The following is a 19,432-nucleotide window of genomic DNA, read 5'->3' as shown; positions in this document are numbered from 1 at the left end:
GATCCTCATTTAAAATAAAATAAAAATAGGAACACCCTCTTGACCGTTAGATTTGACTTTAATTAAATTCTATGGTTGAGATACTGTGATCTGTGATTTAATCTCAACCACAAACATTTTTTTTTAAATGGGGATCTCTTCCCTTATAGGGTCTATATATATATATATATATATTAGTACATCAATATTTTTACACTAAAAAGAATGAGAGTTTGACTAAGCTACACAACAGGCCCCCAAAGCTTGTCCTCTACAATATTCCTTTATTTTCTTCGCCTGATAAATCAAAACACAAATTGCTTGATTTTCTTTCTTTTTATCTTTTGGCACTTTTTTGCGACTTTTCTTCAGACCAAAAGAAGCAGACCAGTTTAGATAACCTAGCAAGGCTTCTGTGGGGCAATGCTGTTCACTCACGAGTCACGACCTAGGCTGTATAACAGTACTACATGAACAAACGATGGGATGGAAACTAGGAAACGAAATCCAAATCAAAAGCTAAGCCCTTGCATGCATCAACAATAATATGGCCATAATCCTTTCTATATAGCATTTTATTGATGTCGTTTTGTTGGCCGGCCGAGATGTTGCAAGTTATTTTGATTGAGACTTAAGTACTATGTCAACTTTACCACCACTTCCTGCATATTCAAGTGGTCCATGAAAAGTTGTGGTCCTTTTTCTTTGAATTAAAGCACATGGAAAATATTAGCGACGGGACAGTAGTTAGTTGCATTCATCCTATAGGGTGTACCACCCGACCTATTACCACTGAAGTACTTTTGCTGTATTTTTTCATAATTAAAGAAAAATCAATTAACTGGATATCGTTTAATTATTTATATGTATCAACTAAATGAATGATTCATCTTAAATATGTTATTTGCTACAAAATCACTGATTTATTTAATAATCCAGACTAACTAAATGATTCCCCATTTGATTGATTTTTTTATAAAGCTGATCCTAAATGAGGATCAAGAAAATGAATTGTTCAAATAACAAAAACTTGTAGGGTAAAGATATGCTAAATGCAATGGGTGGTGCACAGTACTATCAGGTGAATGCAAGTATCGTCCTTAAAAATATGGAAACTTGTTTTAAAGGAGTGTAACTAAGTTGACTAAAGCACGTGTATCTATCCGTCCTTCAGAGAAATTCCACTGGTGGTTGAAAGCAAGGGGCAAGTGGCAAGTGGTGTGCTTGTTAGAGTAAATATAGAAATATAGAGAATAATCCGAATAATGACTTTGAGATACGACTTGAATTGTTTCCTTAAAGTGTTATTTACCCCCACTCGAATGAGTTTGCTAAAGGGTTCTTGGCAAATCACTTCCAGGATACAACAAAGTATGAAATATTCGATTAGCAAAACCGAATTGTATTCCCTTATAAATAACTAGAAAGAAATTGTATGAATGTGATGAGGAGAGAAAAGAGAGCAAAGAAATTATGTAGACAACAAATTTATGAATGAATCTCTTCTACTAATGTTACCAATATATATAGAGAGAATTGCACCTTTAGACATATCCTTTGGTTTTGGGTGTATCCTCTCACCATGAGATACAACTGAACATTGCAGCAATGTTTCTAATGGATATGTCTAATGCAAAAAATACATTCTGATGTATCATACCTTTTCGCCCAAACAGAGAAAATGTGCAGTGTTTAATTGGAAATGGTGTGATTGTTGGGTCAATGACCCAATCCCATCATTTGTCAAACATTTCTGGTGCACTGTACCAATATATATATATATATATAATATAATAATAATTTATATATTTATTATTGAAATCTCTAACAATCCTTCCCAATTTCAATAATATATAATAAATGATATTACAATAATTATCTCTTTATAATTATCACAAGCATACCGATATAATCATGCATACAATAAATGTGTCTTTCGAATTAAACCTTTAATTAGTGTAAGTAATTCAAAGTTATAATGAATGCGATGGTGACCTAAGTTTAAACCAACTATTTTTATGTTAAAACCGGAATCACTACACACATGACTATGTCTTATTTCTTTAAAGAAATTCCTGAACCAATTAAGCACTATTATGGCCTTGTGCTTCATCCTTGTTTCATAAACATTTACAAGAGAAAACCCAACTCTTGGCAGAAGCGGCATCACTTCTTATGTTCATATGGGTGAGGTTCCTTCCCATGTCCCTACTACTATAGACATAACTACAAATAACCTCATTAAGAGATCAAACTCATCCTCCTAAACGTTGCAGTCTTGCACTGATCATCATGGAATGAGCTATATAATAATTTTCAGTGCTTTCACAACCACTTAACAATAACTTGTTATTACCCACTAAACTTTTAAACTAGTGATGTTCTAAACAAAGTCGGGTTACCATTATTGGTGGCTAATTTTCAGTAAAGGGTTTTAGCCCCATTCCACTAGATGTACTAACTACTAAAGCTCTTGAAAGTGCTTTCGTTAACGGATCCGACAAGTTATTACTTGATTTAACATAAATAATATTAATAACTCCATCAGTTAGTAATTGCTTGACATATTCATGTCTCAAGCTAATATGTCTAGACTTTCCATTGTATACCTTATTGTATGCTCTAGACAAAGTAGCCTCACTATCACAGTATAAAGAAATGGATGGCATTGGTTGTGGCCAACTCTATTTCCAATAACAAATTTCTAATTCATTCCGCTTCTTTACCTGCTGCTGCTAATACTATAAATTCAGATTCCATAGTTGAATGTGCTATACATGTTTGCTTCCTTGAAGCCCAAGAAATTGCTCCTCCGACAATTGTAAAAATTCACCCTGATGTAGACTTATTATCATTAGCACTTGTTATCCAACTTGCATCTGAATATCCTTCAAGTACTGCTGGAAACTCAGAGTAAGTTAAACTCAGGTTAATAATTCTTTTAAGATAACAAAAAATTCTATTTATTGCTTTCCAATAAGCAATACCTGGATGACTAGTGTATCTAGAAAGTTTGCTTACTGCAAATGCGATATCTGGTCTGGTACAATGCATGACATACATTAAACTTCTGATTACACTAGCATACTCAAGCTGTGCAACAGACCTACCAGAATTGTTAAACAAAGTCTCACTAGGATCATAATGGGTATTTGCTTCTTTTATTTGTAGATGCTTAAACTTAAGAAACAATTTTTCTATATAATGTGACTGACATAAAGCGTAACCCCCATTATGCTTCTTTACATTAATTCCCAAGATAGTATCTACTTCATTCAAGTCATTCATCTTGAATTTTGAATTTAGATACTCTTTAGTTTCAGATACACCTTTCATGTTTGTACCAAAAATTAGCAAGTCGTCGACATATAAACATATAACAACACCATAATCATTTGTGAATTTAGAGTATATGCATTTATCAGCACTGTTATGTCTACATCCATATGATAAAATGACAAAATCAAACTTTTCATGCCATTGTTTTGGTGCTTGCTTCAATCCATATAATGACTTTACTAATTTACAAACATTCTTTTCATTCCCAGATAAAACAAACCCTTCTGGTTGTTCCATATAGACTTCTTCATCTAAATCACCATTTAAAAAGGCCGTTTTCACATCCATTTGATGCACATGCAAATGATATAAAGATGCCAATGCAAACAATATTCTAATTGATGTGAGCCTAGCTATTGGTGCATATGTATCGAAATAGTCTATTCTTTTTTTTTTGCTTAAAACCTTTGGCAACTAGCCTGACTTTAAATGTCTAAATAGACCCTTTTGTATTGTATTTTCTTCTAAATACCCACTAACAACCTATTGCTTTTGATCATTGGGGCAAGTCTACTAAAACCCATGTCTGATTAGATATTAATGATTCAAATTCATTATCTGTAGCCTCTTTCCAAAAGGCCACATCTCTTAAAGTCAATGTTTCGCTTAGACTTTTAGGATCATCCTCAACATTCAACAATATGGGTATTTTCTTAAGAACCTTTGGTCTATTTCCTTTAACTAAAAATACAATAGATTGAGATGAAATAAAATCAGAGCCTAGAGTCTTTTCTTTTCTTACCCTTTGGCTTTTCCTTGGTTCATTAACAGTTTCAAACTGTTTTCTTTTCTCACCTTGAGATTGACTAGTAGACGGATTAGAGAAATGTGTTTGACCATTCTCTTTTCCAGACACTGAGTAGTCATTATAGAATTTATTTTCTATAAATTCGACATCTATAGACTCAACTATTGTGTTCGAATCTAAATTAAGCAACCTATATGCCTTTGAATTTTCTGCATATCCTACAAATATGCTTTTAATTCCTCTTGGACCCAACTTGGATCTCTTAGGATCGAGTGCTTTATAAAAAAAGCTACACAACCCCATACTCTCAAATATGACAAATTTGGTTTTCTTCCTTTCCAAATTTCATATGGTGACACATGTGTCTTCATAGATGTAATTCTATTGTGTATATGTCATACAGTAAACAATGCTTCACCCCATAAATATTTTGGAGTATTAGCATTAATCATCATAGAATTAATCATTTCAGTGAATGTCTTATTTTTTCTTTCTGCCAAACCATTTTATTGTGGTGTATAGGGTGCAGTTCTTTGATGTAAAACATCATGCTCTTCACAAAAAATATCAAATTCATGTGAAAAATATTCACCACCTCTATCACTACGAAGACATTTAATTTTCCTTCTCTTTTGGTTTTCAACTTCAGCTTTATAGCGCTTAAAACACTCAAAAACTTCATCTTTATTAGACAATAAATAAACATAAGTAAACTTAGAACAATCATCTATAAATGTGATAAAATATATTTTTCCTTCTCTTGTTAAAACACTATTAAATTCACATATGTCAGAATGTATTAAGTCTAATAAATTTGTATTTTTTTCGGTAGTTGGAAAATGTTTCTTAGTCATTTTCGCTTGAATACATGTTTCACATTTATTATTATAATCATCATTGCAAGCAATTAAACCAAGTGTGCACATGTATTTTAAAGATCTAAAATTTATATGTGTTAAACGTAAATGCCATAAATGAGAGGAAGATTCAACAATATAAGCAAAAGAATTCACTTTATTATTAATACTTAGTTTGAACATCCCATCACAAGAATACCCCTTCCCAACAAACATCCCATTTTTTGACATTATTAACTTGTCGGACTCTAGAACAGTCTTTATACCGTTCTTACATAATAAATTTGCAGACACAAGATTCTTTCTAATTTCTGGAACATGCAGTACATTAAGCAACGTCAATTTCTTCCCATAAGTAAATTGAAGTTCAACGATTCATTTTCCTAGAACTTTGGCGGAATTATGATTCCCCATTAAAACTTCTTGATTGTCTGTTGATGCTTCATATATCTTAAATTGTGCCTTGTCATTGCACACATGTATAGTAGCCCATGAGTCGAGCCACCAATCAGAGGATTTTATTGCTGCTGCCATATTCAGTTCGGTAATCATACCAATATGCATCATTGATACCATTGCAATAATGTTATCAATTTTAGAGTTTTCCACCATATTTGCGCTATTGGTCTTATTGGCATATTCATCACTTGCTTTCCTGTGTCTACAATCACGAATATAATGACCTTCTTTCCACAATGATAGCATACACCATTTGCATTCTTTTGATTGTTGTTGAAATTGGTCTTCTTAAACTTCCCTTTGTCAATTTTGACTTTGAAGTTCTTTTTATATTTGTTTCCTTCGACAATGTGAACTTTAGAGAAATCTTGATTTACAAAATTCTTATCACGATTTCGAGTTTCCTCTTCAATTTGAATACCCTTTTGCAAATCATCCAAACTAATATCTTCCACCATGTGTAGAAGTTTCTTTCTATAGTTATTCCATGTTTGGGGGTAATTTTGCCATAATAACCCCAACTATCATAGGATCCGGAATAACTATTTTAAGTTCACGAAGCTTTAAGACCAAGACCAATAACTCATGAACTTGGTCTAGGATGGGTTTGTTATCAAACATAGTGAATTCATAGTATTTAAACATTAAAAATTTATCGGTACCTCTTTTTTTCGTTGTGTACTTGTGTTCAAGTGCTTCCCAAATTTTCTTTGGAGATTGAATGTGTGCATACAAGTCATATAAACGATCAGATAATGTGCCTAAGATGTGTCCTCGACATACCAATTTATCTTCTTCACGCTTCTTTCGATCGACAACTATATTGTCCGAGTCTTTGTTACTTGGTTCACAAATAGGCTCCAATTTCGGGTTCAACACATATATGACATTTAGAACAGTAAGCATGAAACACATCTTGTCCTTCCATCGGGTGAAATTTGATCCATCAAATTTGTCTAACTTGTAGACATCTTGATTGATAATTTTCAAAGCCATGTTATCAGATTTGTTATCCATGACGAAAATAACACTTTAAGATTTGTAGAGTAAATATAGAAATATAGAGAATAATCTGAATGATGACTTTGAGGTACGACTTGAATCGTTTCCTTAAAGTGTTATTTGCCCCCACTCGAATGAGTTTGCTAAAGGGTTATTGGAAAATCACTTCTTGGATTCAACAAAATATGAAATATTCGATTAGCAAACCCGAATTGTATTCCCTTAGAAATAACTAGAAAGAAATTGTATGAACGTGATGAGGAGAGAAAATAGAGCAAAGAAATTATGTAGACAACAAATTTTTGAATGAATCTATTATACTAATGTTACCAATATATATAGAGAGAATTGCACCTTTAGACATATCCTTTGGTTTTGGGTGTATCCTCTCACCATAAGATACAACTGAACATTGCAGCAATGTTTCTAATGGATATGTCTGATACAAAAAATACATTCGGATGCATCATACCTTTTCGCCAAAACAGAGAAAAGGTGCAGCGTTTAATTGGAAATTGTGTGATTGTTGGGTCAATGACCTAATCCCATCATCTGTCAAACATTTCTGGTGCACTACACCAATATATATATATATATAAAATAATAATAATTTATATATTTATTATTGAAATCTCTAACAGTGCCAAGCCCAAATACCAAAGGGCAAGTGGTGGGCCAAGCCAAGCCCGACCCAATGCTCGTGCAACTTTTGCCTAGCCAACATTCGTTATCATGGAGCCAGTAGAGGCAGAAAAAACAACATTCCCAATGGTCTGGACACATGGCTAAATGGATTAAGTCATTCGTCCGATCATTCCTAAGGTGAATAGTTCCCTAGGTGCATCAGGAGATTTAACGGTGCGATAATTTTTGAAGTTCAAAATTAAAAAGAAAAAGAAAAAACATGAAAAAGGCTTTAAAAATAACAAAAACATTTGAAAATAGTCAAAATTATATTTATGAATTTTTTTAATATTTTTTTCCTATAAAAACCCAACCGTCCCTTCTTCATTCCATACACCAAATTTAACACATCCGCTAATTATTAGATAACTTAATTATGCTTAAAAAAAGAAAAATATATGTTTAGAAATAGTAATCGCTATTGGCCAAGGGCTAAAGTTGCACAAGAACAGCTACCATTTGGAGTGAATAGTACCTTTCATTGAGCTGCTCCTGCCCTTGCTTATCGGCTGAAATTGCTCTAAAATTTTGCTTCTAATAGTTTATATTATGTTAAATAAAATATTGCTAGAATAAAACTTGTTTTATTGTCAATTAAAACTTACCACTCCACGATCCACATGATACACAATGGCCCCCTTGATTTTTATTTTCTATTTATAAAATTCCATAAATCAACTTGCAAGAGAAAATGAATCATGACTAGTGCTTTTCGATTCTCTTGTGCAAGTGGGTTAGAGGAAAAGTGTGCAGACTGAAGTCATGGATTCCATAAATCTTCTTAATTCTTATTGTCCAGATTAATTGTCAGTTTTGTCACTTGCTGCTAAAAATGTGTATATAATTGCCTCTCAGCTTTAGCTTAATTTATATTTATAGGCCCCAAAAAATACATGTGTGTGTGTATATATATACATATCTGCATTCCACTTATATAGAGAATGCACATATCTCACTACTTGCGATTAACGTATTTTTATAGTACAAATTTCATAATTAAAATAATTTAATTTCTTAATTTTATTTTAAGGCCATCTTTACAAAAAAATATTTGAATAAGAGATTGTTTAGTTATCTAAATGCATCAAATGAATGAACTGTTCATCATGAATGTGTTAATTGATGCCCTACTGTTGATTTGTTATATAAATTTGAATGGCTAAACAATCTCTTATTCGAATAATTTTTTATAAAAATGATCATCAAATACATATTAAGAAGTTAAACAATTTCAATTATGAAATTTGTACGATTAAAATACATTATTTACAGTAGGATATGTGTTTGGTGTATTCCATGAGCTTATAGGGTAGGAGGAACCCACCGAATTTCTGGCATGTGAACATCTCCTGCTTTTGCGGCTTCTTCCCTTCCTACTTTCTATATAAAATTCTCCTTTCTTTTTCATCCCTTTTAATTTTTTTTTGGATACTTTTCTCTTAAAAGGTTTTAGGGCTCACATTATTGTTATTATTATTTTGCTACAGAGGAATCAATTAGCATTTCTCATAGAAAGAATCAGTTAGCATTATTTGCAGAAGATCGATCATACCAGAAAAGTGGGTATTTTTAGTTTTTAGTCAAAGTAAGGTGCCGCGTTTACATTTGGCCATAGCTTTGCACATTAAATTAATATATTGAGCTAAAATGTTAGTTCCCAATAAGAGTGGATTGTTGTGACGAAACTACCCGCGTATTATCTTTAAAAAAATATAAATAAAAGATAATAAGCAATAAATTTAACTTAGCGAGCCCTATCTACTTACTTTAAGTAAGCTAGTGTTTCAATTCATTGAATGCACGTTAACCATCAAGGTAAGATAAAACTATGAAGCAAGGGTTGATTGCACGGGATTTGGCGAAATGCCAAATCTTTTCCATATAGACATAATGTATAAGGTTCGTAAATACAATGCACACAACTTTCTTCGAATATCATGAAAATGGAACTTTGACTTTTTTATCTAATATTTTTGTTTAACATTTTATGCAGGAACCAATAATTAGGAATGCTTTGACAAAATAATAATAATAAGGAATGCGATAACATACAACTATCATATTATCTTTAACTATAAAACTTATTCATAGGAAAATGGTCGTAATACTTGGCATTTTGTAATATTCAAGTTGACAAAGGAGGGATCTCTTACTCTTGAATGATTAAAAAAACAAAAACAAAGAAAAACTAATGAAAAGTTCAAAAAAAAAACTTTAGTTTGAATGAAAAATGATAAAAAAAAATGTGGTTTTTTGTTAAAAGTGAACAGTAACGGGAGTGTTTCGTTAAAATTCCCTTAAAACAATGTCTTTTCTCGTCAAATAAATAATATAAACTAGTTTTTCTAGTACAAGTGATATTAAGTATGCATATTATGTTACTAAAAACTTGGTGCGAAGCCTTGTTGCTTACGTTTATATAAAAATAAACGACAAGTAATATAACCATTGTTTTGGGAAAATATAAACAAATGAAATGTCCGAAAATAAGGTGGGTTTGAATTTTAACCTTTGAATCATACGGATAGGAGTTTGAAACATGAAAAATTAGAGTCAAATCTCAAATTTTAATTTTACAAACTAACATTTTCCTCATTTGTGTGATCTCCAAAACTCAAAAGTACACACACACACACACACACACACATATATATATTTGGGACTCAAATTTTATATTTAAACATCAATGTAATATAACTTTATAATACATTGGAGAAAAAAAAATATTGAATTTAGAGATGACCTAAGTGGAGAAAATTTAAGCATTTCTAAAAATTAAAATCCAAGAGCAAGAGCATCATCAAAATGATGTGCATGATGTTGTGATGGGTCCAACCTCCAATGAAAAGGCCCAAAAAAAGGGAAAAAATAGTTGAATGCTGGATGGATCAATAAAATAATAATATAAACAGCTCCTCCAGTCAAACATCAAGTGCGTCGCCACGTCAGCAACCACATAAAAAGGAAACTTCTATTTTTCCCAAATGAGTTCATCGCCAAATCCCATTCCCACTGTCCACTGCTTCCCTAAATTAGGTAAAATCCAATTTCACCCATCCAACGGTTAAAAACACCCAACAAAGAACGTTGCATCTTGCTTGTGCTCCTCAGCTAGGGCAAAATATTGGTGATAACTACTACTAGGGTATGTACTCTTTCTCTCTATCATTTTCACGACAAGTATTTCTTTCTCTAAGTCCCTCATTACGCGACTAAGTTACAAAATAATAATAAAGAAAGTTGCATATGCTTCTCTACTGAGGCAAAATCTTGAGTTTGACCGGAGTTATATCACAATTTTTTTATAGGAGAAATTAGGTTTACATCATTCTTTTTACTACTACATTGATTAAAATCCTATTCATTTTCAATTTTTTATTAAGGTCATTGGATATTAATAACATCATTAATTATTTGAATAATAAAATATTTTTATTTTTAAATATATTCCTTTAGTGTTAAAAATGTTACAATTAGTATATTTATATTTATGACTAAATTTTTTTATCATATATTTTTATTTTTAGTTTGTACCTATTTTTAATTTGTACCATTTTTTTTTCATTTTTAATTTGTACCCATAAATTAGTTTCTTTTTGTGCCCATATTTTTTAAAGTTTTATTTGCGTTTGTACACATGTGTATACCGTCACGTGACATTGTATATTTAATCAATGATAGAAAAATTACATATGGTATATTTATGTTTTATGCCTAAACTTTGTATCATATATTTATATTTTTAGTTTGTACCCACTTTTAATTTGCAACATTGTTTTAAATTTGTAGTATTTTCTTTTTAGTTTTATTTTGTACCCATGTATTAATTTCTTTTAGTGCCTATATTTTTTAAAAATGCATTTGTACTCATAATTTTTTAATCTTTTATTTGTACCCTAATTTAGTTATAATGTACCCATTCTTCTTTGTTAATGTACCACTTTGTTATATGTGAAATGTACCAATTTTTTTAACACTATGGATACATTCTTTTGCCATTTATTATTTCTTATTTTTACATAGTTTTTATCCATTTATTCAATCAAAATGTTTGAATTTTTTTTATTTTAACCGTTTCTAATAGTATTATAATAAGGGATTTTAAATTTATAGGATTATAAATCTCATCAAACAATTAATGTCAAAACTATAAAAATATAAATATGAATTGTAATATAATGAGGTGTACAAAGTCAAGGGACTTTGACCAAACTTTGAATATCATTAAGGTTTTAGTCAAAGAATGTTAGAATTAAGGACCGCATCCAAATTATTCATTTTTTATATATCTTTTATCACGTGACAAGTTTTCATCCCCCTCTCTCTCATTAGTCATTAACTAACCTCCTCAGCTAGGAAAAATCTTGAGTGACCAAATTAATATTACCTCATCTCTTTGTCTCTCATATTATGTTTTCCTATTTACATCTCTCATCACCTAACATGGTCACTTAAATGAGAAAGAGATAACTCTAAGTCCAAAAGTAGAATCTCTCCTAAACTACCATTCACAATTATATAAATTTAAAGAATAAAAAAAATTATTTACCTACCGAATTTCTGTAAGCAAATTCCTAAAATTTATCAGACAATAACAACGTCGTGTTAGTAATTCACTAAACTTATATAATGCATGGAGTGACGTTTTACATGTAAGGTAAAATTTATCCCCTTTCATGATTTACTATAAGTTACAATATTAATGCTTGTATATGTTATAATTTAGCGAATTAATAATGGTGCCTTCAACTGCCACGCGACTACCATCACACACAAGACATTGCTTATAAGTTTTGGATCGAGTCAAGTTTCCTTCATGTACGTAGATCAACGTATCATTTAGTGAATATATTTAATAAATAAAGATTCTTATTGCAAATGGTCCATTATGTTTCTGAAATACCTTACATTGGTTTCTTACATTAAAAATTGATCAATATCGTTTTCATGTTGTGCTTCGCAAATAAATAAGTTTTTGCTATCAAAGTTTGTCAAAACTTTTATTAGCATGCTAATGTAAAATCCGAAGCGAAAAGCTTCAAAAACATTAGAAATCATTTGTTATAAAAACCCATCAATAAATCAAGCGACCTTAGCATATATAACAACCAAAAGAAAATATGAATTTAACATGAATCTGAGGTGAATTTGATTATTTATATAAAAAGGAGGTGGGGACAGAGGGACTGGTTGGGGAATATAATTAATCATTGTCTGCGGAGAGCATAACACACGCTAATGAATACGATCCATCAATAATCAATAATGGTGTTTAATTAACTTAATCTCTGTTTTTTATATTGTTATTTTTGTTTTGTTTTTTAACCAAGTTTGAAGAGATACTGTTTGAGTGAGAAGGAGAGAGTGAATGCTCTGCTTTGCTTTTGCTTAAGTCTATTTCATGTCGGGCTGTTGATTTCATAAAGTAATAAAAAAAGCTGTCCGAGCATTGTTTGCTTGCTTTGCTCCCTCTCTGGTTTCCCGGCGACACTTTAGTTTCTTTTTCTTTCACCGATTCCTTAAACAAGAACTCCAATAACCCAAGAAAAAAAAGGCTTGAACCGAAAGAAAAAGCACAAAGTCCTTGGCTTTGTGTGATTATTTTAACCCATTTCGTTTTGAGAGTATATTCAAATAACCCAGGTTCCAGTTTGCTTAGTTTTTTCAGCAGTTGTATATTTTGTTTTCTGGGTGTGTTTTGGTTATTTGGTCGGTGAACTTGATTGGGAATTGAGAGTGGTTTGCTGAGATTTGAGCTGTCTGGTTTTGAAAAGGGCAATGATGGGTTTCTTCAAATTTGGTGAAATTAGAAAAAAGTCAGAATCTTGTAGCATTTTTGAGATTGGTAAAGGAATTAGTTATCTGGGTTCAATGTGAATTGGAGAAGGTTGTGAATTGAAAGTGGTGGTTGTTCTTGAAACTCTTTGCTTTCTGGAACAAGTTGTACTGCAACTGCAGTTTCTGGGTAATGAGCTGCAGGTAGAAGAGCAAGAGTTTGAATTTCTGTGAGAAAAATCATTCAAATATTAAACATGAAGGTTCCCACAAATGGGTTTATGGCAAATTCTGGGGAAGGTGAGGCTTCATGAATTTTGGCAAATTTAGTCTTATGTTTGGTTGTCTATTAATTTCTGTGATTTAGCTTAATTTTATGCTTTTAAAATGCTCTGAGGGACTTCGTTTTCTGCAGAAAGTGGAAGTACTTTTATGGTTGGGGGTTTGTTTTCTGGTTATAGTTTACAACTTTGATTGAATCTGTTTCTGTTAGCAATTTTTTGTGCCATATAACATAGGAAACAAATCTGTTTGGAGAAGTTTATCACTTAACAAATTCAGTATATGAATTTGATCACTTCCCATAAATTCAGTATATGGATTTGAATTTTTCATTCTTTGATTTCATTTCATACGATTTCTACTCATAAATTCAGTATATGAATTGATCACTTCCCAAAGGAATATGTAATATTTCTAAGAAAAGTCTTGTTACATGAATGATTTACTGTTCTTAAACATAAATTGGACCACTTTTGAAATAAACTTTATTTTTTAACACAACAGATCTTGTGTTCTTCTAATCTCTTACGGATAATTTGGTTATTGTGGCTGAAAGATGAAAATACTGTACGATTTGTTAATTTTCAGATATTTTGTGCCATGATCTCATTGGAAACAAATTTGTTTTGAGAAGTTTATCACTTCACATTTAATTATCGTGTCACGAGTTTTGAGTTCTCTTCAACGCTGATAAAGTTTTGTTTGGTCTGCAGCAGGAGAACAGAAGAGAATTAATTCAGAGTTATGGCATGCTTGTGCTGGGCCATTGGTTTCTTTGCCTCCAGTTGGAAGTCTTGTGGTGTACTTCCCTCAAGGTCACAGCGAGCAAGTGCGTCTTTCTCTATATCTGTAAAGAAGCAATACTTTTCCCGAGATTCTGGTTTCTGATGGAATTTTCATAACTATTTTTCAGGTTGCAGCATCAATGCAAAAGGAGACTGATTTCATACCGAACTACCCCAACCTTCCGTCAAAATTGATATGCATGCTTCACAATGTGACATTGCATGTATGACAGTTCCACACAGCTACTTTAGAATGATGAAGTTTATTTTACGAACGTAAAATTTTGTATTTTCTGTAACATGATTGATTTTAGATAGATTATTCATGTGTCTCTTTATTCATTTTAATGCACAGGCTGATACCGAAACAGATGAGGTCTATGCACAAATGACTCTCCAACCAGTAAACAAAGTAGGCCAGCCATTCTTTTTGTGAATTAAGCAATACTTTACTGCTTCCCTTTTCACATATAATCGTGTTCACTTACTTGCAAAATTGTTTGAATATCTGTCCGGCAGTATGAGAAGGAAGCATTACTGGCATCCGACATGGGGCTCAAGCAAAGTAGGCAACCTGCTGAGTTTTTCTGCAAAACTCTTACAGCTAGTGACACAAGCACTCATGGTGGATTTTCTGTACCTCGTCGAGCAGCTGAGAAGATCTTCCCACCTCTAGTATGTACAAATTTGAAACTTTAGATTTTAATACGAAAATATCAAAAAAGCCGGTGTACACTTGTGGTAACTAGAAGCAATGATCTTTGATAGGATTTTTCGATGCAACCGCCTGCTCAGGAGCTTGTTGCAAAAGATTTGCATGATAGTGCGTGGACATTCAGACATATCTATCGAGGTATTTCCCTCTTTAAAACATTCTCCTATTGTTCTCTTCCTTCCCCATAAAGTATAACTTGTTTCTGTTTTGTGTTTTTCTTATTAGACGTTGAGATGCAAATTTCTGAATTTTCATTCTAACTGTGTAGCAATTTCATTTCAGGCCAACCGAAAAGGCACCTGCTGACTACAGGTTGGAGTATTTTCGTTAGCACAAAAAGACTCTTTGCCGGAGATTCTGTTCTTTTTATAAGGTATGAAAGATGTGGTCAATTAGATGAATGATTCAGCCCGATTTAGTTCCTTTGGTTATCGAGTTAGAACAATCTGGTTGTATGCAGGGATGAAAAATCTCAGCTTCTCTTGGGCATAAGGCATGCTAATAGACAGCAGCCAGCTATCTCTTCATCAGTCATATCCAGTGATAGCATGCATATCGGCATTCTTGCAGCCGCAGCTCATGCTGCTGCAAATAACAGCCCGTTTACCATATTTTACAACCCAAGGTAACACTAGGATGTTTAGGTTTTTCTTGTTGGTCTTTAGGAAATGTCATCTGTAATTGTTATTTGATTGGTTCTGACAATAATTATTTGATCTTAAAGGGCAAGCCCTTCTGAATTTGTGGTACCTTTAGCCAAGTACAATAAAGCGATGTATACCCAAGTTTCACTTGGCATGCGATTCAGAATGATGTTTGAGACTGAAGAGTCAGGAGTACGCAGATACATGGGCACAATCACTGGCATCAGTGATTTGGATCCTGTTCGTTGGAAAGGTTCACAATGGCGCAATCTTCAGGTATTGGTTAGCATTTCATAGGATTTAGTCAAGATTGCATAACTTTTGTGTAGGTCTATGTTTAAGTGACACTGGATTGGTCTCATTCTTTATTTCTGCTGAGAGTTCATTTTGTAGCTCCCATTTCCAGATACAAATTTTAGTCGAAATTTTCTAGGCATTTTTGACATGCACTTAAGCTTAACCAGAAATTGAAACTTATATACTTTTTATAGGTTGGATGGGATGAATCAACAGCAGGTGACCGGCCTAGCCGAGTTTCAATTTGGGAAATCGAGCCTGTTGTAACTCCTTTCTACATATGCCCTCCTCCATTTTTCAGACCCAAGTTTCCCAAACAACCAGGGATGCCAGGTAAACCATATTGACAAGTTAGCTAGACTCTTTATAGTCTAAAATCTTCAAAGTTCATTAACTTGTAAAGAAATTTTTTAAAAGGTTAGCTTGAAAAGCTTTGTTGATGGAATCACACAAACGTTTTTTTGTATGTCCGCGTGAATCCTGCCTATCTGTTTGTAACCTTGGAACCGCATTTTGTAGATGATGAATCTGACATAGAGAATGCTTTCAAGAGAGCCATGCCTTGGCTTGGAGATGAATTTGGCATGAAGAATTCCCCAAGCTCGGTTTTCCCTGGTTTGAGTTTGATGCAGTGGATGAACATGCAACAAAATAATCAGTTTTCAGCTTCTCAGTCTGGATTTTTCCCATCCATGGTCCCTCCAACCGGCCTGCAAAATAACCTTGGTACAGATGATCCATCCAAGTTATTGAACTTTCAAGCCCCGGTGCTGTCTGCACCCGGTCTCCAGTCAAATAAGTCAGCTCCACAAAACCAAGCTAGCCAAATGCAGCAGCCGAATGTGACATGGGCCCAGCAGCAGCAGCTGCAGCAATTGATGCATAATCCTATGAGCCAACAGCAGCAAAGTAACCCCCAACAGCAGCAGCTGCATCAATTATTGAATTCTTCAGCGAACCAACATCAGCAAAATCACCCCCAGCAGCAGCTGCAGCAATTATTGCAGACACCGACGAACCAACAGCTCCAGAATTACTCCCATCAGCAGCAGCGGGAGCCTCAACAACAGCAAGACCCTCAAAACCTGCTGCAGCATCAGCAGCTGCACCAACAGCAACCGCAACGTCAACAGCACCAGCAACAACAATTATCTCAGCCGAATCCGGTAAATAACGGCTCTGTTGCTCCTAACCAGGTCCCGGGCCAAAATTTGCAACAACCAGTTATGTTCTCCCAACATCAACAGCAGCAATTACTAACAGGGAATACCCAATCCCAGCAAGCCGTCCATTCTTCTAGTAAGAATTCATTTCAGGTGCCAACTGGACAACAAAACTCACAGCTCCAGCAGCAGCAACTGGAATCGCAACCAGGCGTCTTACAAAGGCAGCAGCAGGCGTCACAATTGCAACCGTCCCCACAGCAATTCTTGCAACAAAACATGTCACAGAAAGTACAGCAGCAGCCGCAAGTACAGCAATCATCTCAGCAGGGCATCTCTGAGCAACAACTCCAATTACAGTTGCTACAGAAATTTCAGCAACAGCAGCAGCCGCAGTTACTCTCCCCATCAAGCTCACTTTTGCAGCCTCAACTCTTACAGCAGCAGCTGGCCCACCAACAAAACCAGCAGTTACAACAGTTGCCTATGACTCAGCATCATCAGCAACAGCTAAGTGGCAACAGCTTCTCAACGGACAGACTTCTGAACAACTTTGCAGCTCCTTCGGTCATGCAGTCTCATCATATGCCATCTATCCAGCCCCAGAACCAGCACAAGCCACTTACAGCAATCAGAAGCCATTCTGGTCTTACAGAAGGCGATGGTCCATCATGTTCAACCTCCCCTTCTACTAATAACTGCCAGATGTCCCCATCAAAATACTCGAACAGGAATCAGCAAGGAACGGCCATGTTGTTGGGGGATTCAGTGGCAGAACCTGCTCATAATTTGGTTCAGGAGCTTCAGAGCAAGTCTGATATTCGGATAAAAAATGAGCTGCCCAGCTCAAAAGGGCCAGACCAGATAAAATATAAAGGTACAATCACGGATCAGTTAGAAGCTTCATCATCTGGAACATCATATTGTCTGGATGCTAGCACAATCCATCAGAACTATGCACTCCCCACCTTCTGTTTGGATGGTGATGTTCAATCGAATCCTCGGAGCAGTCTTCCATTTTCCGCTAATATTGATGGATTGGCACCGGACACTTTGTTGTCAAGGGGATATGACTCTCAAAAAGATCTTCAGAACTTACTGTCTAATTATGGCGGGACACCAAGAGATATTGAGATAGAGTTATCCACTGCTGCAATCAGCTCTCAGTCATTTGGGGCACCAAACTTACCTTTCAAAACTGGGTGCTCAAGTGACATTCCCATAACTGATACTGGAGTTTTAGGCAACGGATTGTGGGCAAACCAGGCTCAACGTATGAGAACATATACAAAGGTTTGTCGCTATACTGAATCATCATTGGTTTGTTCCTTTTGAAGTTGAGGTGCATTTTTGTCTTGAAATTTGTAAACCGACTAGGCTACAACTGGAGGAAACTTCGTTTGCAGTTTCAGAGAATCAGCTAATATATAGTGATATTATTATGACTTTGATTACATTAGGTTTTTGTTGTTTTAACGACAATTGTCAAAGTCAAATGTCATGTAGTAATATATAATTTCATTTTCTCCTCAAAATACCTTTGCCAAACTTTTGCCTAACCTTTGCATAATACTGAACTTAACAATTACAGGTTCAAAAGCGTGGATCTGTGGGAAGATGCATTGATGTCACCCGTTATAAAGGCTATGATGAACTCCGGCATGATCTTGCCCGCATGTTCGGGATTGAAGGGCAACTAGAAGATCCACACAGGACGGACTGGAAACTTGTATATGTGGATCATGAAAATGACATTCTTCTTGTTGGCGATGATCCATGGGAGTAAGTTCAAGAACCCTGCAACAGAAAATAGCAAGCCCTTTTGCCTTTCCATTCGCTTTTTCTCAAACATCCATTCCATAATTGCTTTCAGGGAGTTTGTGAGCTGTGTTCAGAGTATAAAGATATTGTCATCCGTTGAAGTACGGCAGATGAGCTTGGATGGAGATCTCGGCAACATTCCAGTCCCCAATCAAGCTTCTAGCGGAACTGACAGTGGAAATGCATGGAGACCTCAGTATGATGATAACTCTGCAGCCTCGTTTAATCGGTAAGGGTTCAAATGGTGAAATGATCAAGTCTTCGGCAGATGAAATTCAATCTGGTTTGCAACTGTGAGCTGTAATCCATGTGAGCAGAATCCCTCTCGTGCGATACTGATACAACGATCAGAACTGGAGTCTCTCCAATCATTGAGGGATAAAATTGTTCGTTGTCTGTTCGGTGTGAAAACTACTGATTCCACGGGTTTGGCGAATTGAGCTCCTTTAATTTCCGATAGCAGGTCAGTAGGAGCCCAAAAATATCTCTAACACTCTACAGTGACTTAGTCGTAATCCTTGCATATATTATTGTTGATGTGTAGCTTCATAAGTGAGATTTTTGGCGCGGTATGGCGCGGTGAAATGTATAATATGATCTTTCCTTCTCTGAGACCGATTCGACATTCAATTTCCTACTCATTTGTAAAGTATTCGTTCGATATAGAGGAATCGAAGAGATGGAATATATAACTAGATATACAACTCTAGTTATAACTCGTAATAGATGTAATGGACCCAGGATTTTTATGATTCATTTTTCGATCACAGAGAAGCACCTCTTATGAAACACCAAAACCGACGGGCGGAGGAACGATTTTCCGGTGAAGGCTAGAAGCTTTGGTACATGAAAGCTAGAAACTTTAACCAAAAGATTCAGTTC

The 19,432-nt window shown here is 34.4% G+C and overlaps 1 protein-coding gene and 1 long non-coding RNA gene across 3 annotated transcripts; one reads left to right on the top strand and one right to left on the bottom strand.

The window, feature by feature from the left end:
• Nucleotides 1-1,472: 1,472 nt before the first annotated feature.
• LOC126601138 (uncharacterized) lies at nt 1,473-6,952 on the bottom strand. The gene is made up of 2 exons (XR_007615690.1): nt 6,857-6,952; nt 1,473-1,639 (listed from the first exon to the last, which is right to left on the bottom strand). It is a non-coding gene; the product is annotated as an uncharacterized LOC126601138 (long non-coding RNA).
• Nucleotides 6,953-12,406: 5,454 nt separating this feature from the next.
• On the top strand, nt 12,407-19,324 carry LOC126603294 (auxin response factor 19-like). 2 transcript variants are annotated; one of them, XM_050270096.1, is made up of 13 exons: nt 12,407-13,143; nt 13,842-13,954; nt 14,039-14,134; nt 14,266-14,322; nt 14,430-14,585; nt 14,679-14,763; nt 14,908-14,998; nt 15,086-15,250; nt 15,350-15,545; nt 15,761-15,899; nt 16,086-18,022; nt 18,321-18,511; nt 18,603-19,324. In XM_050270096.1, exons 1-13 carry the CDS (start codon nt 13,101-13,103, stop codon nt 18,781-18,783), a joined length of 3,450 nt encoding a protein of 1,149 aa, XP_050126053.1. In that variant the 5' UTR covers nt 12,407-13,100; the 3' UTR covers nt 18,784-19,324. The 2 variants fall into 2 exon arrangements, with proteins under 2 accessions (XP_050126053.1, XP_050126052.1); XM_050270095.1 differs by having other exon boundaries at nt 13,839-13,954.
• Nucleotides 19,325-19,432: the final 108 nt, after the last annotated feature.

Source organism: Malus sylvestris, chromosome 15 (genome assembly GCF_916048215.2).
Source record: "Malus sylvestris chromosome 15, drMalSylv7.2, whole genome shotgun sequence".
Taxonomy (NCBI): Eukaryota; Viridiplantae; Streptophyta; class Magnoliopsida; order Rosales; family Rosaceae; genus Malus; species Malus sylvestris.
Note: the sequence above shows the minus strand (reverse complement) of the source record. Positions and strands in the feature narration are given on the sequence as shown.